Here is a 26,225-nt window from a genome sequence, read left to right as displayed (position 1 = left end):
TACCTCTAAAATTCTGTCTGAGGAACATGTTGTTTTGCTCTAACCTGACAGGAGATAACCTTTCTTTGCCACCTCCCAACCTCCACAACTCTCCAAGATATGCTAGAGAGTGGGGCAATACACCAACACAGATTCTTGTTAATACTGATGGCTGGCAAGTCAAGGTTCAGTGCACAATTCCCAAAAATCATGTGGCTTTTGAGTGAGTCACATCAGCAACGTTACCCCTCCCTTTGCATTTGGACTCCTACATACACCATGGTTTGCTGCACAGCCAGAGTTCATTTGCAGAAGGTATCAGCATCATAATCTTGGGTCGTGAAGAAATAAATTAACAGTTTGGGGTCTTTTAATTGTTACAGTCATACTTGAACTCTTTGTTTTTTAATTGTTACAGTCATACTTACATGGACTCTTTGTGGAGTGCATGAAGCAAGCACTGAGGCAATCTGAGTGACTTTGTGTTTCTTCCATCTCCAGTTACTTCTGATATTCCCTCAAAATGGTCTGTCTAAAAACCTCCAGAAGTTCACTTCCTGTTATCATTTTAAATAAAGATAAGTAAAGCTTTGGGTTTGTTTTGTTGTTTTCCCTCTTTATCTACCTTCCCAATTCTCTCTGGACTTAAAACCTAGGTGGCAGCAGAGAAAGAGTCTGACTTGACTCACTCAATTACAATATGTACAGCTTTGCATCAATCATTCAAGGAATCATAGGGCCAATAGCATGAAAGTTAGGGGAAAAAACAGAGTTCTTTAATACTGGTAATTTCTTTAACATCAGCTTTTAACTTTACGTCAGTGGCAGCAAGCCTGTTATTTTTTATAGAAAGTTCTGTTTTCATTCCCCTCTCTCTTGTCAGCTGAGGGCTGAGGGGAGGAAGGCCCTAAGGCTGCATTTCCTGAAACACACACACACACACACCTGAGTGGGAGTCGAGTGGGTTTTCTTTACTGACAACACGTCAGCCGGGAGAGGGAGCAGCAGAGTGAAACAAGGTACAAAGCAGGCGCTGGGAGAGAAAGAGGTACAGCTCCTCAGCCTCATCCTTTCACTCAGTCTTTGTATCAAGTGAGGATTTATCCTCTGCTGCATGATTTAGCCTCTCTTAGAAGCTCTCTTCTTTCTTTCCTGGACTAGAATAGTTGCTGCTTTTATTTCCCCCCGTGTTATAAAAGAAATAATGTCATATGTTAATGTCCTGGAAATAAAATATGATGATTATTCAACAAAGAATCAGGTAACAGCAAGGGTTTGAGTAGTTCATATTCAAAAATATTTATTTTCAGTTGTTCATGATATGTGTCAAATTCTTGGTTACACCAAAAAAATTGTAACAAACAGCATCACAGTGACAAAAAATCAAGCCATAAGAGTGCAGTTTATTACAACTGTGTAAACAAAAAGAAATATTTCTGTAATGGCACTGTCCATGAACCAGATTATGGCATATAGAATCCCAGCAAAAGTCAAGAGAAACTTTTACAAAGAAAACAAGCCCCCAAATTGAAGCAGAGTATATATGAACCTGGCCAAAATGGCCCAAACCACATTTAATCAGAGAAAAGAGTGTCCCCAGAATTTTTGCTTGGGTTGTTCTTAAGGAAATTAAATCTTCATTGTTTTCAAGGCATCAATCCAGCACATGAAATAGAACTATTATTGAATAATACGAATAAAGAGCAAACATCTTTTAATTATGACAATGTGAATACTCCTACTGTTACATTATTAAAGGAGATGAGATGATTTGCGAATGTTATTGCCTGTATAGCATGACACCTTTAAAAGATATTCCTTAGGAAATAAAAATAAGTTACTGAGAAACAAAATCCAAAGTACACTGTCAAAGAAACTTTTTTGTGCATAAATATCAAAAAAGTAGAATCTTATTTTTATGCAATGGAAGTAAACAATTTGATTATAATACAAGGTACATACTGTAAAATGTAGGATGCACTTTGAACTTAAAATATACTCATCTAAAACATATTTTACATATCAGCATCTAAAATGGGATTAAAAAATTTTAGGGTTTTTTTTAGATCATGCATTAGTTACAGCTTGCTTGCTGGCCACAGTTTTGCCAGCAGCCTTTAGTGTTCTGCAAGATCCTCTTAATAAAAACACACAGGTCTGAATTCCACTACATTTTACATATGTACCTTTCATACAGGAAGTTTTGCATGTGTTCCATCTGCAGAGGGTAGGTCCCACAACAGCAGGAAGTAAAGACAGAGCAACTAAGGTAAGGTACAGTTATTAAGAAGTATTGGACAGCTGGGAGTACATAATATAATTACAAGCTGGTATCTTCAGTTTCCAGAAAACTATACATTTGTTTGTTCAAAAAAAAAAAAAAAATAGACATCCAACATGTGTTTACTCACATGCTGACACAGAGTTCATGCAAACAATAAAAAAAAAAAAATACCCATGTTATCCTTCAGAAATGCTGCTTATAGTTCATCCTCAAATAAACTGAGGTCCCCTCAGAAACAGCAGGGGCCTGATGTGCAGATTGACTCAAGCAAAATGTAATTGCTTCCTCCACACTGAGACATGAACAGAAGTATCAAACAGATTTCATTGAATTGGGCTTCATTTCAACACTATTAGGTCCAAATCCAGGTTCACTTGTCATTAAGCAATAAGACTACCTTTAAAAAAAAAAGTTATTTTCTTGGAGGAAGAACATTTTCTTCATAATAGCCCGGATTTACTACATTTCCTGCTGGATCATATCTAGCCACCACAAACGTTGAGCCATCACTAGCAGATGCCTTTCCAACTCCCATCTTTTTTGTGTTCTTCCAAACCATTGCTGTAAAGTGACCTGAAGAAAGAGAAACATAAACATTCCCTTTAGATACTAAATTTGTAACATTTCCTTTAACATGTGAGGTGCTGGGGGAAAAAAGGACAATACACAGCTGCTTCTTTGTGTAACATGAGAAGGACATGAAAAGGAACCCTACCTCTAGCATTTTATCTTGAAAACCCTTAACCTGATTTGTTTTCACACTACTATTCCCATTTCCATGTTCTGTATCCAAATAAGAACAGTAGCAGGAGAGTTGTGGAAGGAGTAGTTTGGTAAGTATCTGATGTAAAATTTGACAGAGACATCACAGTCTGTACTCCCTGCAGTGTGAACAGCAGTTCTGGGAGTGACTATTATTCATTTGCTTTAACTGCCTCATACTCCCCCATGTGTTTGCATGTGCAGCTCTTCAAAAACCCCACTGTTTTTGTGGCTTCTTCTGCCTAGTTTAATAGCCACCCCCACATTGTTGTTCCCACTGTGCACAGGCAAATCCCAAAGTCAGGGAGAAAAGCGTCGTTTTCTTAATCTGAAACAAGGTCAGGTACCTTTCTTCCTTCAGCATTATTTGAGGAACAACATTCATTTTGCACTAGGTTGTTAATATGCAGCCAACAACCTGTTCCCAGTCTCCAAACTTTAGCTGAAGTGATCTTTGTGAGTGGAGTGATATATTTCAGCAGAAGTCACAGGTCAATGTAAACAACAACACAGTACATTTAGTGAGACTCCTATGAGATTCCTATTCAGTATTTCATACAAATTAATTTGCCTTAAAAATAAGTTGCCTGTTCAAAACTTTGAAGTCAGGGGAAAAATACAGTACTGAAAAAACCCTTTGCTTATTTTCAAATTTTTCAGGTTTTTTTTACACTTTTGTCAGTTTTTAGCATAACAGTAGAAGTTTCATTTTTGAAGAGACAGTTCCCAGTCTGAACTTACCTGTCCTAGAAGAAAACCCTGGATTTTGAAAGCTGTAATTTTTTATTTCACTGTACCATCTGTCAGCCACATCTTTTCCTGAAAGACAAAAGAAATGTGCTGCAGAATCATGACATAAACAGAAAAGTGTAGCTCACTTACAGCCTGGCCAGGAGGATCTTCTGTAACTTTCAGCTTGAAAGGTAATGAAGACACATCTCCCTCATTTTGGATAAGTGCTCCTGTCAGCAGGCTTATACATACAGCTCTCGCCAGCTTCTTCTTCCTCTTGAAATGTGTTTGAAAATGCCTAATTGTGCCAGGTTTTCTAAGCAAAAGGTCACACCCGTGGATGTTTATCCCTTCCAGCTCCAGGTAACCCAAAGAAAAGTTAAATTTCTGATGTCTCTAGTTTCCTGTGTTCTCACCAGCATTGAATATTTCTGATTTCTGAGTTCATTTATTTTTAGTGGTTTCTACCTGGCACTAAAGCCATTGTGAAGGTCCATTTTGAGGCACTATAATCTGGGGTACTACAGAAACCTCAAATATTCATACTTAGGAGCCGCTTCTGTGTGGAAGCCTGTGTGTCCAGCATTGTCTCATTCCACCCAAGGCTTTCCCTGACAACAGCTGTATGAGGACCATGACTACAGCCAGGGATATAGCTCAGACCAGAATCTGGAGACACAGTGCAGACAAATGTCAAATGTTACTTGTTTTCCATTACTGGTTGTTAGGAAATTCTTGTGCCAAACACTGGGGGGACAAGAGGGGTCAGGTTTTTCCCTGAGCAACCTCAATAATTAAATTTCTGCTTAGCATTCCAGGATGTATCATCCACACAAGGCCAGGAGATTTCAAAGCAAGCTGCCAAAGCTGTTAAGCCTGACATCATGAAGAATGCTGGTCCCTGGTGGACTGCTGGCTGCAGAAGAGCAATGAGTCATGCTTTGCTATTTTGCAGCAAAAAGTCTTAAACTTGTGTACTTCTAGAAGTCAGACACTGTGTTAACTTCTTTAAACTTCAGTCTGTTATGACTAAAGTCAGCTAAAAGGATGATGATGTTAGCCTGGCAAGCTGGTTGTCAGAGCCCTAGCTGATAAGCAAATATTCAGTGAAATGCTATCTTTAGAGAGGCTTATGAACTTGAAGTACTATGGACTTATATGCCACACTGGTTGTTAGGAATAGTGCTTAGTAGAATAAATATTTTTTTCTACATAAAAAGGTAACAAAACATCTCTTGACTCCCAAAGTAAAAGTTTCAGGAATAACAATTGGTTTCTTCTTTTATTGCTCTCCTTGCACCGGCAAAACAAACCCAGTAGTCCTGTATTATGGTTGAAGTTTGTTACACTTACTTATTTGTTCATTTCTTACTCACACTCAAGCTAAAATGAAGATTAAAAGAAAGTGCAAATAGTGACCTTTATGCAATACAAGGGGAAAGAAAAAGCACATAGTAAAAAACCACACAACAAACCAATCAGATCATGCTGCCCCACTCTAGATTTCATAGCTATGAAGGATTTAGATGGTTTGTGGTAAGCTGGGTGTAACAGAAGTACAGAAGGTGACTGCCAACATATCAGGCCTTATGAAGCCCATGTATTCTATGTGTACTAGTGCTGAAGTGACTATGCTCCATAAGAAAGAATTTAGCAGATGTAGGACTGCATTCTCACTGCTGCCAGCTTTTTATTCCTTCTGGTAATGTATCAGTGGGATATGGTAGAAACAGTATTTAAAAAGAAAGTCACCCCCACTCTGCTTACTGTAGCTCTGCGAAGTGTGCCTAGGCTGCATGTGACAGAACTTAAAATCTCCATAATGCAAGTAATGCAGGGCAGATGGACGTTTTGACAAACACAGTATCTCTTAATAATTAATTTTCTTTTAATTTAAAGAATACTATCATTTGAAAATTTGTTTGCTTTAATTCAAGGGAGATAGCAATGGCATCAGGTAAGACTGCCTCAGTCCTGTACCTGAAAGACAATGAGCATAGTTGGACAGCACAGTTTATCATGTGTTAATTCCCAGCTTTCAAGGATGAAAGCTTTCACCTGACTGAGGCCAGGCAGTTAAAGCTGAGAAGCTGATCACTATTCTCCATTTTTCACATGCAGGATCAAGTTTTCATTACACAGCATTGCTGTCATCATCCTTGAATTAAAAGAGCCATGGCCTCATAAACTGTGAGAAAATAAAGACTGGCTTTTTTCCAGCAAAAGAGAAGGTCACCAAAAGACTAGGCCACTTTTGACAAACTGTGTCTTGAAATCATGTTAAAGAAGTGTCCTGTAAGTGAAGGGAATGAATGGCATCTGTCACATAGCACAGGAAGTGAGGGGGAATCCAATGTGGAAGCTATTACCTCGTGAGAAGACAGGTAGGTACCTAGGGATTAAATAGTCTCTCTTTCCTCTAAAATATTTTTCTTCTGATTCCTTGCCCTTTGTGGAGCAGTAAACAGTGCCCTGGTGGGACACAAGCCAAACCAGTGTTGAAAGTGACAGCTGGCACCTAGGGGACCAAGGAAAACCCCTGTTTTGAACCCAGTGACCTCCAGGCTTCCAGAGAGAAAACAGCACAAGGGTCAGGAGTGCCCTGAGCCTACCTGCTTTAGCAGCAACTTGCATCCCCAGACTTACTGGTTCAGAAAACTGACCACAATATTTCCATTTCAATGTATTATGGAATAAATTGTGCAGTCATATTTAGAGTCTGTTTTGATTGCTTTTCACTGTTCTGTTGAGAACAGCTACCCCTGCTCCCAAAGTTCCCCCAAAACGAAGGAAGTTGGTTGCTGTTCACAATGCTTTTCAGTCAGAAGGAAAAATACACAGAAAAGAAATTGCTCACATTCTTCATTCCTGATCAGAGCAGAAATGATAAAGTTTACTCCTCTCAAGAAGCACATGGATCTGCCCTGCAGTCAGAGCTGCAGTTTCCCTTCTGTTGCTCTGCTTGTGGAACTGATTAATAAATATTCTGCTGGGCTTTTTTATCACCCTTCCTCTTCACACTGCTGTAAACTACACTCAGAGTTTCTACACTTTCACTATGGAAACACAGTTTGACTCCACCCTTGTCCCAGTGACAGACAGCTCACTGATGACCTGCTCAGCTAGGCTTACTCGATGTTCATTTCAGAACAGGCTGAATCTCACTCTAATGAGTTTCAGTCATGATGGACAACCTTCCTCAGGTGAAAACTTGCTGCAACAATCCTTGAACTAATGTCCAAGTATAGTTTTGCCCAAGACTGGGACCAGAACCAGCACAGTGATTTGATTTTACTTACACAAGGTACATGCTTGCAATGTGGCCACACTGACTGTGCCTCAAGCTTCCTCAGAGGGTCAGAGGAGTGACCGTGTGGGCTCAGTCCAGATGTAGGACTAACAGCTTAAATAATGTCCCCCTCATTTCCAAGGGGCCACTGCATGTGAGCAGTGACCTGGCCATGCTCTGCATCTCATTAGCTCTGCTGTTGTCTCATTAAATGTCATTTTTAGCTATTCTCCTGGGTGAGGAGCTCCATTCTGTGTAGATATTGAGGGTGTGAGTGCCAACAAGTGGTACCAGCAGTTCTGGTCAGCAGCCAGGGACCTGTGTGTATGAGATGCACTGTGCTGGTGACTGGAGTGGAACTGCAGCCTCAGGGTATGTCCAGGTGCAAGCTACTGGTGAGATCAGGATCCAGGGACAGCTACTGGGCAGACTGAGTGTCTGAGCTCAGTTATTGCTGGGATTCACACTGGAATTATATTTCTATTTTATATATATATATATATATATATATATATATAAACATGTAATTTAACACCATAGAATAAAAATTATATCTACTTTTAAATAATTTACTGAGCAATAGATACTTGTATTTTGATACACTATATTAATTTACTTATATATACTCCAGTAATAGATATTGGAACATATATTGGCATCATCTGAAAAAGGAAAGAGGAAGAGGCCACTGGTGCTGTTCATTTTAATACTGACTACATCTGTTTGTGCTGCTCTGCACATAAACACATGTCCATGATATATATGTGTTTGTGTAAGGCTGGAAACACATTCCCAGCCTGTGCAAGACTGGACACACTTTCCCAGCCTCACCATTGGGAACACAATGCTGTGGCAGCCCTATTCCTGTATTCAGCTCCCCTCGACATTTAACTTCTCTGGGCCCAGCCTGTTTCTCCTCATACCAAAGAAAGCTTAAATCCTCAAGTAATCCCACTGAATTGCCAAAAACATTGTAACAGAATCACACAGACCATATTTCTCTGCAAATGGGCAGCACCTTGGTGATCCACTTAAAAACTAAGTTTTCACAACATTCCTTCCACCAGTCTGAGGGGAAAGAGGGTTGATTTAACATGAACTCTCTCTAGAGTTCATAAACCATAGTGCTTCCACGAGCAACAGGGTAGGTTCTTTTCAGCCACACCAGCCATCCCAAACAGAATTCAGACATCCACTGCTTGCCTGCAGCCCCCAACACATGAGAAATGAGATGAGGCATCCTGAAGCCTGACATAGCACAGCTGCCAAGGCAGGCTGCAGTCTCTGCATTAGTGGCAGATGACAACTCACTTATTTGAACACAGACAAAGAAAAGTCTGCCACAGAGCAGTTCCTACAGGACTGGAGGGAGGAAACAGCTGTCAACTCTTTCTTGGATTACAGGGATAAACATATTTCTAGCAACAGCTTTAGGCTATGTAGCTCTAAAATCCTGAATAGAATTCAAGGTATTCTTGTACCAGGAGAGGAGTCATATTAGAAGGCTTTATAGTTGAAAGCTTAAGCCTTCCTTGAAACAAGAAATGCATCTTCTGGCATTATTACAGAACTCAGCAAGAGCCAAAATAAACAACACCATCACTTTCTGAGAGAGAATACAGAGTATTCTGGAGGTTTATTGAGTCTTGCTTTATCTGGGAAAGAAACCAGAAGACACTGCCTGCCTTTGTCAAGCCCCTGAATGGATGTCTTAATCCAAATTTCTGCCTCATTGAGCAGGGTACAAATTAACTATCCAGAGGGAACTATATGAGAAAAAGAGGAAGAATGAACCAACTCCACAGAGGTGAAGACTAAGCCTAGATGAGAAAATAACTTCCTTTGAAGAACTAGCTTTCTCATTCTGGTACTTTGAGTGATCCTGTTGCATTGGAAAAGTAGAAATGTTTCACAGAACAAAAGAGGATGTAGCTTAATTTGCTCAACATGGTATTTAATCCTGTGGATAAAAACCAGCAAAACTTCTCAAAACTGGAAAGTTATCTATGGAAACTGTGCATTGAAGAAAACAGACCACATCCAGAGAAAAGACACACAGACATTATGTAGAAGGATTTGTGTGTTATGTTTCCAGCTCTCTAAAAGGGAATTCTGTGGCTTTAACCTCAAGGGAAGGAGCACAGGCCAGTAACACAAGAAAGAGCTAAGCTCAGTCAGTGAGTCATAGCCACTATGCAAACTCTGCCATACATCTGTGTTTTCCCATGCTGCTCCCAATCATTTCCTCACACCCTTGCAAAGGACAGAATGCCAAATATGAGCAGATCAAATTGTATTTTTCCACCATGGGTTTCTTTTTCAACAGGAAAACTGGGACTAGAGTTGGCACTTGAAGAGGAACCAAACAGCATCCCTGGGACTAAAACTCACTAAAATTTCCAGGTCCTTCAAACAGAGCCTCCAGCCTACAGAAATGAGCTTCTGTTTCTTTGGGGCTGTGCTGGAAATTCCACGAGTAGATTGGAACAAAGAAAGCAAGTGGTCACTTGTAATACATCCCACCTGCTGTCCCAGCAGGCTGAGGCATGAGCCCTGCTCACTGGAAGGAGACAGGAGGGAAGAGCCTGCTGAATCTCTCTGCAGCTGAGGGCTCACTACAGGCTGTCAGCCTGACCAAAATTCAGCTCCTGGGGCTCCCAAACCAAAGGCTCCCAGTTACAAATTGCATTTACAATCAGAAAATACATGGAGTAAAATAGTCTTCAAAAATGTAATAATGAAAAGGGCTTAAAGCTGTTTGCTGACAGAGTGGGAGATATTAGTGGAAGGAGATTAGCCGCTGTTACTTTGGTGTCCAGTCCCCTGCTTTTGCCCCCACAAACAGGAACTGCTGTACAGTGTGCAAGAGACATTTTTCCACTTCCCTGGCTACAGCTGGGCTGTGGGAAGACTTCTCTTTGGCTGGGACAAACTAAGGACAAAGGTGAAGTAGGGGGCCATTGTCAACTTCCTTCTCTCCTGCATGGACACACAAGCACCACTAAAGACAGCTCCACAGCAGGGACACAGGGGGCAGGGAGAAGCTGCCAAGTCCTGCCTCCAAAGGGACATAACACATCCCCACAGTCCCTTACTCCCTCTGTGCCCACATATGCTTCTTGCTCTCAGGACACACAGGTGACTGCAAACCACCAGCCTGTCCCCAGGGAGCCTGGACTGGGCTATGCTGGATACATTTTTGAAGCAGAGGAAACTCAAGCACTCTTGCTACCAGCTGCAACCCAAAGTACTTGAGATAAGGCATTTATCAGGTGTCTGTGAGACAGCAAGAGAAGAGAGCTCACCTGATTGGTCATAGGATGCCCATGCTAGGTTTTCTCCACAATTCCCATTAGCAGACTCAGAGCTGTGCTTGAGGACCCTCGTGGTGGCCAGTTCTTCTGCATACCTAGCAAAGGGACACATTGAGTCAGGCACCACAGCTGCAATGAGCAATAAGGAGGAGGAACAGGAGGAACAGAAGGATATTCAAGGAAGGAATTGTGTTGGAAGATGACAGGTTTAAGTCAAGTTGCAAAGCCCTGAAGACAGAGATGCTTTAAGGTTACATAGATCAATGAGTTAGGGAAAGGAAAAACACATTTTCCCTGTCTTTCATGAGCATCTGTATAAATTCTGAGAAGGGCCTAGGAGAAATCAAAGGGCAGATTCCCTTGCACCACATTTTAACCAGCACCTGGAAATCCAACGGCCATCCTCAGCCACAGCTGCCAGTGGAAAGGGAAGTACCTACAGCAATTGCTACAGGTGCCACCTCCTGGCATTTCTAGGTCCCTCACGGGAGTAAATTAAATGTTCTCAGGGAGACTAGAAAAAAAACAGAAGTGGTAATTCAGTCAAAGCAAGCACAAACCCCCTACATTTACAAATGAAAGAAAAAAAGTCAAATAGAAAAAAAGAGCAATGTACCAGGCAACAAGATGGAAGACAAGGGGATCACATGGAGACTCTGACAACAACTGTGTAAACCAACACAGGGATAAGCAGCACTGTTTCTATAGAATTTGACATGTGTGCGAATGTGGGATGTATTTTATATTCTTAGAACAATAGGGTTAAGAACAACATCATGGGTAAAGCAATTACTCTGTTTATTCAACATTGGAAGAGCTTCAGTACAGAGATAGGGAAATTGGAAAAACCATTTGTTATTTCTTATAGTGGCAACACAGAGTCATCAGGTCATAGATTTAAAATTCAAGTGAAATGTGTTTGAAGTGAGACAAAGCTCTTCTTCAAACTGTGCAGCAGAAGTCATTGCCACAGGACAATGCAGGCACCAAAGCACAAGTGAGTGAAAAAGAGAGAGGCAAATTCACAGTATATGGATGTGGGGAGGAATCTTCATGGCATATTAAAAAACAGCAACAAATAAATGAGGACACAACTTACTGCTTAGGAAAATGGTAATTTCCAGGATAAATCTGTAATTTCCAGAAGAAGACAATGGGGGAAGGATCACGTTTTGTCCTCCTACTCCTTCCCTAATCATGAATTACTGGCATCTGCCAGAGACACGAATTTTGTACAGCTGAACAGTTTGACCCAAGCTAGCACTGCAGTCATTAGGTTCTAATTTCCTTCTGCCCTAATCCACCCACCAAAACAAAGAGTAATTAGCTACATCCATTAATTTAGAAATAATGAAAACTTGTCAGTTGTCAGTTTGCTAGATCCTGGACTAGAGGATCTTTAGATGCTATCTCTACAGTCCTGTAATTTTCCTCAGGACCCTCATATCCCAAGTTAGAGGCAGGACTGAGACTAAGTACACATTGCAGATGGATGAAGCTGCCAGGGATTTGAGACAAAAGGTGATTAATCCACTCCAGCTCAGGCAGCTGAAAGCATGAGATTTTCATCTGAGATCATCACCCTATGCTTCATTACAGTCAGAGATAAACAGACACCTGCTGAGGCTGACTCATCTCATGTTAAAGCAGGGATCCAATAGACAGTTCACCTGTCACAATGACTGGGCCTGAAAATAGTAGGAAACATACCATTTTCAACTCAGGTAGAGAAGCACAGAAAAGCACCCAGAGAGAAAAGCATCCAAATACATACCAACCAAGGTTATATATAGAATATACCCAAAGAAAAGGTGAAGTTCTTCCTTTAATTTAAGAATATACAAAATCTGTCTTGAAAAATATGAGATTTCTTAAATTTCATGTCTTTTAATTCTTACAAGTTAAGTTATAGACCTCAAGCAAAGAGAGGTTTCCTATTGTTGTTCATTGCAGCAGGGCATCAGCTGAGACCAAAGAGGGTTGTGAAGAATTTCTGAAGGATCTAAAAATACCCAGCAAGGGCAACAGCACACTCAGAGATAAATGTGGAGCAATGCATATTTGATAAAATAATCTGAACTATTCATACAAGCTGACTTGTTCAAACTGAGTGTTGCACTTCTGACACTCAACAAGTGCTATTGACAAGTCAATGAAATCTCTTCCTCATTGTGAGCATGAAAAACAGAACCAAAAAAAAGAAAACACTTAGAAGAACAGAAGGAAAGTCCCAGCAGATTACAAGACTGGTGAATGAGTCACTAGCATTCCACGTTTTAGAAATACTGTATCCAGTTATAATGGTGTCTCAAGGAAAAAAAACATGAAATCACCAAGATTTTTCTTGGTGCCAGAGGTCATGTCCACTTGCCATTTACATGGTGTGTTGTACAGCACAACACCTGGGAGAAATCTAGGAGTCAGGAGCCAGTTCATCTCTGTGACATCTATGTCCCATCATGCTGGGACAATAGATCAGGTTCTGGAAAGACTTCAGCTTTTCTCTCTCCAAATCACTCAGCACAAAGAAATCTGCCTGGTTATGGTAGAAAGCTAATGGGCGGAGATCTTATGCCTAGAGTAGGGATCAAACTGCCCACCATTCAGTATAATTTATCTTCTGAATAGTTTATTCAGCATTTATTCCTTCAGTTGTCTCCTTTGTACTGTGAGCATCATCATTAAAAAAATAATTGAAAATTTTTAAATCTACTTTTTGAAAAAGATTGCTGTAAAGAGAAGGGAATTAATATGGTTATCATAACTACAGTAAAGAGAACAAGCAGTATTGGACTCAAATTTCTGTAAGGAAGACTCAAGTCAGAGAGCAGGAAGATGGATTCACTGTATGTTAGACTAAGAAGTTGTGCAGTCTTCAACACTGGAGTAGAGGCAAGATGTTTCCTTCCTGACAGAACAGAGAACATATAATACTTTTACTTTTGTGGCTGGGAGATAGATAAATTAATCTGAAATTACTTCCTCCTGATTCCACTGATCTTAGACCAGTCACCACTTCTTACCATGAAAAAGTTCTTTTCTCACTATTTCAGCAGGACTAGATTGTCTCCTACAGATGACAATCTCTCATCTGACAGAAGTGGTGGTGAAGCATGTTTTAGACAACTGCCCTCTGCGGAGGACACCTACCAGTGCAGACAGATGTGGTCCACATCTGAAAAAGGCTCCAAGAAAGATTTGTACAGTTGTGACCACATGTGTCCATGTAACCAGTGAGACAGAGTGAAAATGAATTTCTACTACTGCTATATGATGGTAAAAGAGGGGATGAAAGGGTAGAGTCCCACACTTTTTACTCAGTAAGTCTTCACTGGTTATCAGCATGTCAAAAGGCAGATATCTTTCCAGTAAACACAGTCAAACCTAACAGATAAAAGTGTCACAAATCTCAGAGAAAAGAAAGGACTGAACTCACTGTTGGGCTCCTCTGTTTAACTTCTTGCAGAGTTTTAATGGGGGGACTCCATGTTTCTTCCTGTAGTCATTGTGTACTTTCAAGACTTCTTCAGCAAATTGTTTGGAAGCTGAAAGCACATTAAAAAATTGGAAAGGTATGTCAAATACAGACATTAGTGATAACAGAAAAAGCATACTCTGAACCCAAGCCCTGGTGCAGGCTGGATAGAAGAACACAGGGGTACCACCATCATTACCTGGCAGCAGGATGAAAGGAACCACTGCCTTCCATCCAAAACCAAACTCTAACAGACACTCCCATTGGGAAGCTACAGACTCACCAAAGGTTGAAGAAAACTGTGATCATTACTGCTTTCCTCAATAGCAAGGTGACTTAAGGTTAATCAATCAGTTTGTCAGTTTAAAACCAAAATCAGTTTGACTGACTTTCATTTTAAGCTCTCAGTGCACTTCATCACCATTCCAATTTCAGAGTAAGAAACAAATGACTCCTCCAAGGAGATGCATTAAAAGTGCAAATGATTGTCCCTCCATGCAAGAACTGTCTGTATTAGTCAGGGCACCACCTAAAGAGAATGAAGATACTAAAATGTTTGTATCTCTGCAAGTATTTGGAAACATGCACCATTCTTCTAATTAATTTTATAGTACAAATTTATAGAAATCTCAAAATGCACCTTTATTTGGCTCAAGACAAATAAATGTTCACAAACAGGAAGTGGTAAGGAAAGAAACAACCTCTGTTGCATTGGTTTTTATCTTTACTAATGATTCATCAGCTTCATTTCTGAATATCTCAGTTAGCATGACTACCATAATTTTCCTTGTAAGGCACTTGGGAAACCCAAACAGATTCTATGACTAGAAAGAGTTTCCTGTTATTAACCTTAGATTTCTCAACTTCCTCTCACTACTTGATCCTGACAACTAAAATCAATCATTCTCTGCTGTATTATATTCTCTTCCACTGTTTTTAATGATGCACTTTCTCCACAATAGAGCTGTCAGTTTGCACACACTGCCCCCAGAACTTTTTCCTAAGGTGATTACTCAGCTTACTCTCATGCTTTAGGCTGCTCTTGGAGTTCTCTCCAGTTCCTCAATAGCACTGGGATAATACAGCAGCCTAAAATAATCTCAGTATCCAATGCACACAAGAAAGCCATTACAGTTTCATGCAGTACCTTAAATCTTTTGAACACAGTCTGAAGTTGGGTTGGCTCTTTCCTGATGAAATTGTCATTGTGGACATATATCTAACATATTCTCCATAACATGCTTTCAGGATTTTTTTGGTATCAGTTTGTTGGTATAACACAGCAGCCCTGCTGAACAAGGTGACATCTGCCCACCACCTTGCTCCTCTTCAGTTATCCCTCAATTTTGTGTATCACAAGTTGCACATCATCAGGAAAACAGGTACCTCCATTCTGGTATTCAAACACACAAATCCCTTTTTGCTAATGAACCTGTCCCATCAATCTTGTTACCATTGCTCACAGCTCGCCGATTCTATCAGTGAAGGGTCCTAAACCTCTCATCTGCTCTGTTACAGAGGTACCAATTTCTACAGCATCTATTAGAAGTCACTGAGGAAAGCAAGCCTACACCCAATTCACCCCCTTCCCTAATGCAGAGAAGCTTCCAACAAGGAAATGTTAGGACAGCCTACAAATTAAAGACACTGAAAAACACAGCTTTGAAAGTTGCATCACATACTCCAGACTACTTTTTTTGCTCTTGAGGCCATGCTAAACTTGTGCCTGTTATCACCTAGACTTAATATCTCACCCACTCAGCACTGAAATAGTAGATAAACAATCTGACCTGCAAGTATGGAAGTTTCTATCCAAAAAATTAGCTCTCAATGACAACATCAAATTGAAATTCTAATTTAAAAAAAAAAATTCAACTGAAATACAGATTTTGTCAGTGCTTAGTCCATAGATTAACAGAAATACTGCATAATGTAGCTCTGTACAAACTTTCTGACTTACAAAGAGTAACAAGTCATGGACAAAACTGAGTTGCTTCTAGCTGCAACAGGCACTGCTATGCTGTCCCTGGAGAACCTCCATCCTCCCTTCCCCTCAAAGGTGGCTGCTATAGAAAAGCTTATCTTCTGTGACTCAAGCTCATGTGCTAACCACCTCCCTCTGTACAGCTTTTCCCATGCCTGATGATGTGTGGAGAGGGACGCCCAAGTTCCAGATATATTTCAGATTTGTTTCAGAATGCATGTTAAGTTTTTCCATTTTACCAGTGTTCCATACACTGAGAAGCCAGGCATTACAAGTGAGAGTTAATGGGAGTTTTCCCACCCAAATGGGAACAGCTTCCCAAACAGCTGTGGAGACATACTTCTTTCCCTTCATGTAAGCTGCTTAAGCTGCTAGAAAAAATTATTTTCTACTGCCAGAGAGTTAAGTTTGGTCATGAATCATTACACACCTTAATAAGTAAAACTGAAGGTATTAGATACAGTTGCTTGCTCCTCAATATTCAATTATTTGCCTCTATTTCTTATTCTTCTGGAACATTGGCTAAGATAATGGCAGCATGTGACGATGAATTTCTAGGCTATGATGCGGTACAGAGCATACCTTACAGCTGTTATGCTCTTGGACTTCCAGGTTCATTGATCAGCTTTGTGTGACAGGGAAAAATAGGCAGAGGAGTCTAGGTTGCCTTTTCCCATCACATTTGTTTTTCAGAGAATTCTATTTCTCTATTCTTACTGGCTCTAAACAGTGCCAATCCACTTAGTCTTTCTTGCGTGAAGAGCTCTTCATGCCTGAATCCATTCAGCCTCTTGTTAGAGCTGTCTTCTCCTGCCATTCCTACTTTAGTTTGGGCACCAAAACAGAGGTGAGTTACCTGAAGATGTGTTCCACAACACAAGCTGCCCTGCATCACCTTTGCAGCTGTCAACTGCACCTCCTCCACTGCTCTCGTGGAGCCGCAAGACCGTAACAGGGAATTGTTCCACAAAGCATCAAATTCCTACACAGCAGAAATGCTGTTGGTAGCCTTTACCTCAGCACTCAGGACACACAGCATTATAGCAGGCACACACATGACTAGCAAAACAAGCATATATTTTTGTGCCTAAGTATCCACCAGTATCCACCCTGGTGACTCAAAAATGAGCCCTGTATCAATCTCCAGAGGAATTGTTTCTTTTCAAAACAGTGCTTTTTGTCCTATTGTTTATGGATTAATTTTCACTGGTAATGTTTAACTTTCTATAAATACAAAGTTTTTCTATTTAGCCTTCAAATAATTAATATATAATGCTATCAACAAAAGAGAGTTGGGACTGTTCAGTCTAGAGAACACAAAGCTTTGGGGAGACCTTATTGTGGCCTCTGCTTAAAGGAGGTTTATAAGAAAGACAGAAGCAGACAATTTATTATGGTCTGTAGTGATAGGACAAGGGGAAATAGGTTTAAAATAAAAGAATTCAGGCTAGATGTATGGAACAATTTTTTTATGATGAGGGTAGTGGAACACTGGCACAGGCTGCCTAGAGAGGTGGTGAATAACCCATCCCTGGAAACATTCAAAGTCAGGTTGGATGGGGCTCTGAGCAACCTGATGTAGCTGAAGATATGCCTGCTCTGGGGTTTGTATTACAGGACCTTCAACAGTCTCTTCCAACCCAGATTGCCCTATGTTACTATGAAACAAACCTCCTTCAGAATCCTACAGAGAAAGGTACCATTATGTCTGTCTCAATCTGTCTTTGAACCACGACAGAGGCCTCAAACTCTTCACCCAATGTGTGCATTAGAGGTAAATTGAGATAATGACCCCACCTTTCAATCTTCCCCCAAAAATAAATACCTAGAAATTTGCTCTTCTATTAATAGGACACTACATGTTACTTCCATGTTACTCTTTCAGGCCCAGAACCCAGGCAGAAAGAAACTATCTTGCTTCCAGCCAGGCCAAGGCTAATTTTTGCAATAGCCAGGAGGGAGCACAGCTAGGACCTGGAGATTATTCTCTATCACCTCTCATGATTTTCCAGGAATGAGAGAAGGGGTCTCTTCCATGTCAAGGTAGTGTGGCACGATCAGCTATTTTAGGCTCCAAGTGGTAGTGAGCATTTGCATATGAATCATTCACCTGTCTTGTACATTTTTCTATTAATATTGTTACTGTTTGTTTTCTTCCTGTTTCCAGTAAATGGTTTCTCATTGCTGTTTCCAGTAAATTGTTCTTACAAGTCTTTACTTTTTGTTTCTCCAATTCTCCTCTCCAGCCACTCATGGGAAGGGGGAGAGGAGATTGAGAGAGCAGTGCATCATTTGGGAAGGTTTCAGCAGGAACTCTAAATTGGAGAAAACCATTCCTAAACCACAACAGAAGCCAAGCGCCAGAAGACATGGAGAAGAGAGATGCAAAGTAGATAGAAAACACATAAAAGGTAATTAAATAATCATTTAAACACTGAGTTTAAAGCTCTGCTTTAAAACTGAAATCCCTTCAGTCTTCCTTGATTCTGCAGAACTGCTCTACTCTACCCTGGGAGCAGAAGTGGGTTATGGAATAAGAATGCAGCAAATACAGCTTTTAGTATGCCCAACAGGTTTGTGGAAAAAATTAATTGAAATAAGAAGCTTTAGGGAACTGTAAAGTAACTACATCAAAAAGTCCTCTGTTACTGTCCCAGGTAAGTGATACCTCTATTGTGACAAATGCCTCAAAGCATATTCACTGACTGGAAACAAACAAAAATCTCAAGTAAAAGAGATCCCAGCTTCTAAAGACCACATTTGCATCTAGACTCTTCTAAGAGAGCTGACATTTATTATTAATCTTTACCCACACTTGAAATGTAACTCTCTGGAAACCATCCCTAGCTGAATCTTTCCCACTGTGAGAATAGCCTTCCTTCTATGGAGAAGTGATGGATGTCTAACTGATATGAGAAATGTTAAGAAGACTGTCTGTATTCCACTGCACTTTGACTCAGCACTTTGGCTTGAAGCCACAAATGCTTCAGGGTGGTCTCATGCTGGCTGGGTCTGCAGCAATAGGGAGTGAATGTTCCATGCTTCTTTCTCCACATATTTAACTGCACTTTCTTGCCCCCCATTTGGGACTGTAACATCTTCCAAGACTGGCTCTTAATGCTTGATATCATTTAGGAAAATGGATCTGACACTCCAATTCATGAATTATTTCCACCCATAAAAACTAATCTCCTCCAGTATTAAACTCCCTTTTTCTTTAACAAAACTGGCTGATTGCTTGGAAATACACAGAAGAAATGAAACCATGTATAAATCTGGAGGAAAGATTTAATAATACTATGTTTAGAAAGTATTGTATCCTGGGTGGGGTTTTCTTGTCTCCTTTTACACAATCAAGAACTCAAAAAAGGGGCAAGGTCCGCATTCTATACAATAAGCATTTATGAGAGATATCATAATTGTTGGTACGTGATTTCCCTTCCAACCTGAGTTATCCTGTAACCTTACTAAAAGTTAGAAGAGAAAGTACTGCTGATGGAAGTGAAAGGAATTGGGAGCTATAATTAGATATCAGTTTAAATGGGAGTAGTTTCCTGGAACATTCCTATGTTTGCTACTCAAAATAGCTTTCTTTTCAGCTCAGGAGATCCTTCAGGGAGGAATTCCTGTGATGTTTCTCAGCATCCACTTTTGCCTGTATTTGCTCACACACTTGCTTATCACTGGGGTGAGCTTCAGGACAACAGTGAGACGTCTGAGTTAACTGCATCTGATGGACAAGGACCCCACTCATTTTAATATCTGGGCTTCCTCTACAGCAAACTGGCAACTTAATAACTTTGCATTACCTGAGCCACACAATGTAAGACACTCTTTTCCCCCACACATAATTTGGGGCATGTGGCCTGAGAATATGAAGCTGCCAATGCAATAATGTTTCAATGACATTAGTCATGTCACTATTTGATTGCAAATCCTATTCTTGCTATAATAGACAGTGCTGATTACTTCCTCACTTAAGGCCTTTTATAAACAGTGAGGCAATTGACTGCCCTGATTAAAAAGGAACACCTGGTAAACTGGAGGCTGCACAGCTCTGAGAGGCAGCAGAGCCTTCTGTGATACAGACATTTACAAAACAAGCAGCACTAATCAGCAGTCTTGAGGTCCCGAGCACTGACAGAAGCAAACTTAAATTTTCACTTCCACTGGAGGCAAGGGTGGGAGGAGAAGTCCTTGGCTTGTAGCCCCTGTCTCCTCCAAACTGACCAACAATCAGAACAGCCAGCAATCACTTCCATGGAGTGATATAAGGTTGGAACTGACTGCTTGTCATCTCCAGAGCAGCCAGTCCTGGCTTTGCGTGAAAGAAAATCAAGTGTGTTGTTTTTATTACTATTCTGCCAGGAAGGACAACTGAATATCCCACGTCTCCTGGGATATGCTCCTGCATTTTGCACCTCTACCATTCATGTTCTGTCATGGTTTGGGGTAAGCATACCTGAACTAGTTTTAATCTCATCGACTCCAATATCCTCCCACCTTGCTTTTCTGCCAAGGACATCCAAGATAGCTGTGGCAATGCTCAAAGTATGTTTATTTATACACCTCCCTGAGGCATGGAAATATGGTCATGCACATTTCTTCTGATCACTGGTGTGTGTGAACTCACCCATCCAGTACCCAAAGTCAGGCAGGGAGGCACACAAATCTTTCTTTACTCACATATACTATCAATTACACCACTTGTTTTTTAGCCCTCTGCTCAACAGGTTAAACTCTAGCTCTCACAATTCAAAATCTTTCCAAAAAGGTATTTATTTCATAGAATCACAGAATAGAACTGTTTGGATTGAAAGAGACCTTTGAAGATCATCTAGTCCAATCCTCCTGCACTGAGCAGGGACACCTTCAACTACACCCTGTTGCTAAGAGCTTCATCTGGCCCGACCATGAACATTTCCAGGGATACATTAACTGTTTACAGTGACCTGAACAGGCCCATATTGTCTTCCTACACAATACCCCAGACTCCTACCACCTCCTCTCACCTACTTGCACAGGAGCCAGTTCTGCACCAGGGAAATTGGTCCCCCGCACAGCCCCACCTCATCCGCCTATACAGGGCCACCCAGCCCAGCTCTGGCTGCTGTTCAGACCTTCACAGAATGGCCAGAACTTGCTTAGATCTGCCTGTAAAAACAGAACAGAGATAGGCTCCAACTTATCTTTCAGAGAACAGCACAGCTACTACAGAACAAGAGCTCTGACATAGCCTTCTGGCCTGCTGAGATAAATAATAAACAACAAAACAAGTTAAAATCAAAATACTTGTTTTCTCATACTTTTTGTTCCTGTACATAGAGCATCAACAAAAGCAAATTCAAACCCAGGCAAGACAGACACTACCAACTGTATGGATAGAAAATGCAGGGTTTGCATGTTTCCGGTAATAAAAGCTTTCTTAATGCTCCATCTTTTTTTTTTTTTTTTTTTTTTTAATGTACAGCACAATAGCATGGGAAACCTTGGTAGGTATCTCAGTTACTACAGACCATCACATTCTATCTTATTCTTCCTGAGTACTGCCCACTTGTTTCAGCATTTATCTGCCCTGAACACAAGGAGCTAAGGGTATAATCTAACAGCTGACAGGAGCAACCACTCTTGCATGGGGTGGCTGCCGCATTCTCCTCCCCCACCAAAACCCTGATGCTTCAACAGACTGGTAATAATTGGGCCCAGAATACTGCCAAAGCCTGACACATTCCAGGAAGACTTTTTTTCTCTGCTACTTATTGAACTTGAACTCAGCAATCAATGTCTTCTACATGCAACTGTAGATGTGGAACTAAAAATTGAATTAACTTTGGTATTGAAAAGTCATTTTCCCACCACACCTCCAGTTCAGCTCTGGCGTAAAGAAAAAGACAGTAACTTGTGTTGGCAAGTTCTGCAAATGTCCCAGTGTTACCAAATGCAAAGGTTCCGTTTCTAACAGTTCAGAACAATCCATCTTCCCTATCCCCTCCAGTCCTGTAAAACCAGACAGCACAACTCTTTCCCATTTTGGCAGCTCGGGAGTATCTAATTTCTCAGAAAGCAAACAGGTCACTTGTCCAGTATGCCTGTGTTTTTGTCATGACCTGCTTTGGCTGTCTCTTACCAGAATGGTGAAATACAAGTCAGCATTTCAGCTGAAGATGTAGCTCGTTCTGCAGAAAACACAACAGTCCTTTTTACTGTACTCTGAAGATGCATCTGAAGAGTTAAAAACCAGCACATGCTTCTAAATGAGATTAAAACCAGCATGGAAAACTGCATTGAGTCTGGTTCCTGTCTCTTTTCCTTTTCTCAAAACCCTTTCTCAGCTCCTCTTTGTTTTTTTTTTTTTTTTGTACTGACTCAACACGCAGAGCAGTGGGTAACTCCCAGCCCTTTCTCTGGAGTCCCGCCCACATTTGTGGAAGTGGCAGAAAAAAGGAAAACCAGCAGAAAAATAAAACAAAACTAAATTCTGTAAAATGATTGCAGTATTTACTGAGCCCGACCTCGACACCGTCTGCACACACTTGCCAGAGTAAAGAGAGCTATTCCCCCGTAGGGAGCAAGCGGGACAAGCTCCCTTCCCCCGCAAGGCTGCACTCGGGGGGAAGTGGGAGAAACAAGACTTTTAGCAGCCTTTCCTACCACCATCCCAACCTATTCAGAGACTCCCACTGCTCAGCAGAAATCCACGTGCTCCAGAGCGGAGGAGTGGAGCTCGCAGCCAGCTGCTCTCCTGAGCATCGCCTGCAGCTGCTGGCAGGGATGGATGTCCCCCGTGGGGCGGGGGCTGCCCGCAGGACCCCATCCATCTCCGGCCGCGCACAGCTGCAGCGGGCTCAGAGCCCTGCCAGCACGGCAGCGTGAGCAACAGGGCAGCCGAGAGCTGCCAGCTCCCCATCCCCTCCTTTCCTGCAGAAATATTGTCCCTGTCTTCTTGGTTAGAGCTCTCTGCCTGCACCTCCAACTAATCCAAACGGTGTCTGAAAAGATAACACCTGGGGGAGGGCAGAGGGGGTCTCTGAGTTTGGTTTAAGTTTTGCAGGAGTTATGACCACGGGAGGCATTTTCTAACCCTGGCAAGGAAGTTTCAGTATGAATTTGGTTTCATCAGCCTGTAGCTTTCAGGGAAGAAAGCTGAGTCAGAGGTGCTGATGGTTTCAACACTCAGCTCTATCCAATGAAACACAGAGTGCTGGCTCTAGCTCTGACACTTGGAATGAGCACTGCTTCAAAAATAATCTAACACCTAGTAATACAACATTATTGGAGAGCTTTTACCAAAGAACTGAGATTTCCAACAGCAGGTTTTCTTTGTGTAGGGATACTTGGACTTCAAGAGAGATTTACCAAAACCAAGAGGTTAAAGAAACTGCTCGCTTATATTAAAGTAGTGGCCCCACTTGTCATGAACTAGAGCATCCTTAAATAAGCCCTTCAGGTAATCTCTGCCTTAACCTTTCTGACCCAGAAGAGGAGCAAGGAATCTGTTCTGAGGACAAACAGATCTGTCATGCAACCTGTTACACCTTCATGTACCTCAGTACAGAGAAACTTGCCTGCATCGCACCTTTAGAGTACTAGAGTGGGAACACATTTTGTATTTCACACAAAACCCAGAGGAAGCAATACCCTGTACAACAGCTGCTCTCCCCATTCAAAGGCGAACCACACTGAATGATCTCAGACAGGAATTTGAAGACTTCAGTGAACTAGAAAGGGCAGATGGGATTTAGTCAATAAACCAATTGTCAGGACAGGATCTCAGTTTTATGATTCATCTAAAAATATTGCACACAGCTCAAAGACAATAACCTGGACCTAGTTTAACATTGGTTTGAAAAGCATGACACAAATAGAAAACATTCTTAACACGTACCTAGATCTCAAGTTCTATTTGTATAACCACTTAAGGAGGCTAACATTACCCAAGCCTAGGCAAAGGGAGTTTCTGGTCTGCCATTGTTCCTAAGTTTGTAAAAGTCAATTAATGCACAGCAATACACGTGCAGAGGGAAAAAATGAACATGGTAATTGCCTTATGACTGTTTCAGCAATTTGCATTAAAACAAAAGGAGATTTTTATTCCTTTGGGGATTGTGAGATGCACAGTGGAGCATCTCTACTGCTTTTGCCCAATGTGCTTTGCTAATGCTAATGTAATGTCTACACTGATTTGGTGTTTGGACTTCTTGGCATGGGAAGTGCTGAACTTGATACTTCACAGCAACTATGCTTATTTAAATTGTTATAGGGTTATTTATCCCAATCTAGCTGTCAGGATATGAGGCCAGACTCACCCACTGGCAGCTGGACTTTGCCAAAAAAAAAGCAGGTGGTTTGTATGGACTGGGTATCATACTAGTAAGCCCTCTACAGTCATATTTGCAGACAGCTCTGATCTCATCTGTTGGAATCCATAAAGTTAGAGGGTTTTTAGGAAATGGTTAAAAAAAGTATAGGCCTCAGACTGAAGTTTTGTTAGCATTGCAAATACAGCAGAAAAGTTTCCCAAGCAGTAGAGCATACGTGACAAATAACAATAGGCCTCTGTAGAATTGGCTTAAGGATGGCAACAAGGTTATTTAATGTATATCTTTAGAAGGTTAGCATGAATAGAGCTCTGTTCTTTGTCTCTTATGAACCAGTCTCAGGCCGCTCCCGCAGCGCCCCCGGGGCCGCGCCCGCGGCTCTCGCGGCAGCCGGTGGGCCGGGCCCAGGACAAGCGGCCCCCGTCCGAGGGGACGCCCATGGCACCTCCTCAGCAGAAACAATCGCGGACCGGGCTCGGGCCCGGAGCTGCCAAGGCCGCGCCCAAGGCCCCGCTCAGGGCCCCGCTGCGGCCGCGGGGAAGAACGATGGCCCTCACAAGGCGGCATCGGCGGCAGCTGCTCCTCGGGCAGGCTCTGCCACGAGCACGAGCTCCGAGGGCGCCTCCAAGCGGCCGCCGTGGGACCTGCGGGGGCAGCTCGGGGACCTGCTGGAGCGGCTGGGCAAGGCCCAGGAGCAGCTGCAGGGGCTGGACAGCGAGAAACGGGAGCTGGAGAGCAGCAACCGACAGCTGAGAGAGCAGCTGGAGCGGCTGCAGAGGGAGCTGGGCAAGAGGGAGAGCCGGGACAGCCGCCTGTGCACCAGGGTCGGCTCCCTGGAGCTGGAGGTGTCTCAGTGCCGTGAGGAGCTGCACCAGAGCCGGGGCCGGGTGGAGGCCCTGGAGGCCGAGGAGCGGCAGCTGCAGGCGCAGGAGCAGCATCATCTAGCAAGCTGACCTTTAAAAATAAAGAAAAATTTAAAAAATAAAGTGCACCCATGCGGAGGCCCTTTAAAGTGTTACTCACACAAAGATTTTCCTTAAGTTTCTCTGAAGAGGCCTAAAGTTTTGAGTTAATCAAGTACTAGGTTTTGCTGAGCATGTCCCTATATGTGCTGTTCACACACAGGACAGACAGACAACATGCCACTAGGCTCTGATTTGTGACAGAAACAATGCCCTAAGAACAAGAACAAAAAGTCCCATCCAGTTTCACAGCTGTTTCAGAAATTCAGGACAGTTTTTTACTCGTGACCTTAACAGGACAAAGGCAGAGAAAACCCGGGGCACTGAGCACTCCCTTCTGAAGGTCTCTGGCTCCTTGGGAGCTTTGGAGAAGTCTCTCCAGCCCAAACTGAGCAGGGCACACAGACAGCCAGCAGCAGAGGGGAAGGAACCAACAGCACAGGAAGCAGCAGTAGGGAAAGGCTTGAAGAATATGTGCACAGCTGGGGAGAGACTTAGGAGCTGAGCAAGTCTGCCCGCAGTTAAATAGTAACCAGATCTTACATCTAAATCCTTCCGATAGGAAGGGTGATAAAGCTTACCCCCCATCGAAGCATCCTGCAGCTTATCTGCAAGGCTAATAAGTTTTGTCGCACAGCAAGACACAAAATAACTTTAAAGCTACAGGATTCATAGCCATTTTTTACAGCAAAGCAAAAGTACTTTAAGTTACAAAATACAAACTTTACCAAGTTGTATACGAAATACAACTACCTCTACATCGTGCAGGCTGAGGAGGGGGGTCGCTTTTCCTTTCTTTTTTTTCAATCCAACCCTTTGTCAGGGAGAAAGCTCCTCCCAGGCTGTACCATGCACAAATGAAAGCAGCCTTCTCCGAGGAAAGCCACTGAACGCTTTAGCAACGCTTTCCAAGCACAAAACCAGGCACGGACCTTGTGCGAACACACAGCCAACTGCACGAAGGCATTTGCTCACCTGATTTCCCCATGACCAAGTGGGTTTCTTTTCTTTCTTTCTTTTTTTTTTTTTTTTTTTTTTTTTTTTAATTTCACCTGCGTCCTCCTCTCTTGGGTGAGTTTTGCCGCTAAGTGCCGGGATGAAGTGTTCGCAGTTTCAGCTCAACTTC

At 42.0% G+C, this 26,225-nt stretch overlaps 1 protein-coding gene across 1 annotated transcript; it reads right to left on the bottom strand.

Annotated features, from left to right (window-relative positions):
- Positions 1 to 1,277: 1,277 nt before the first annotated feature.
- On the bottom strand, positions 1,278 to 26,225 carry GLIPR2 (GLI pathogenesis related 2). The gene is made up of 5 exons (XM_054285087.1): positions 26,075 to 26,225; positions 13,797 to 13,905; positions 10,352 to 10,455; positions 3,767 to 3,844; positions 1,278 to 2,836 (listed from the first exon to the last, which is right to left on the bottom strand). The coding sequence occupies exons 1-5, from the start codon at positions 26,085 to 26,087 to the stop codon at positions 2,676 to 2,678; spliced, it is 465 nt and encodes a 154-aa protein (XP_054141062.1). The 5' UTR covers positions 26,088 to 26,225; the 3' UTR covers positions 1,278 to 2,675.

Source organism: Melozone crissalis, unplaced genomic scaffold (assembly GCF_028551555.1).
Source record: "Melozone crissalis strain CALT ecotype California unplaced genomic scaffold, PUWL_Pcris_2 ptg000042l_1, whole genome shotgun sequence".
Classification (NCBI taxonomy): domain Eukaryota; kingdom Metazoa; phylum Chordata; class Aves; order Passeriformes; family Passerellidae; genus Melozone; species Melozone crissalis.
The sequence above is the reverse complement of the archived record's forward strand: the minus strand, read 5'-3'. Positions and strand labels throughout refer to the sequence as shown.

Excerpts from the sequence above, each read along its gene's own strand:
- GLIPR2 (XM_054285087.1), bottom strand. Across the intron at positions 10,456-13,796 it reads TTAAACAGAGGAGCCCAACA|GTATGCAGAAGAACTGGCCA; the intron begins GTGAGTTCAGTC and ends TCCCTTTGCTAG. Across the intron at positions 2,837-3,766 it reads AGGGTTTTCTTCTAGGACAG|GTCACTTTACAGCAATGGTT; the intron begins GTAAGTTCAGAC and ends CTCTTTCTTCAG.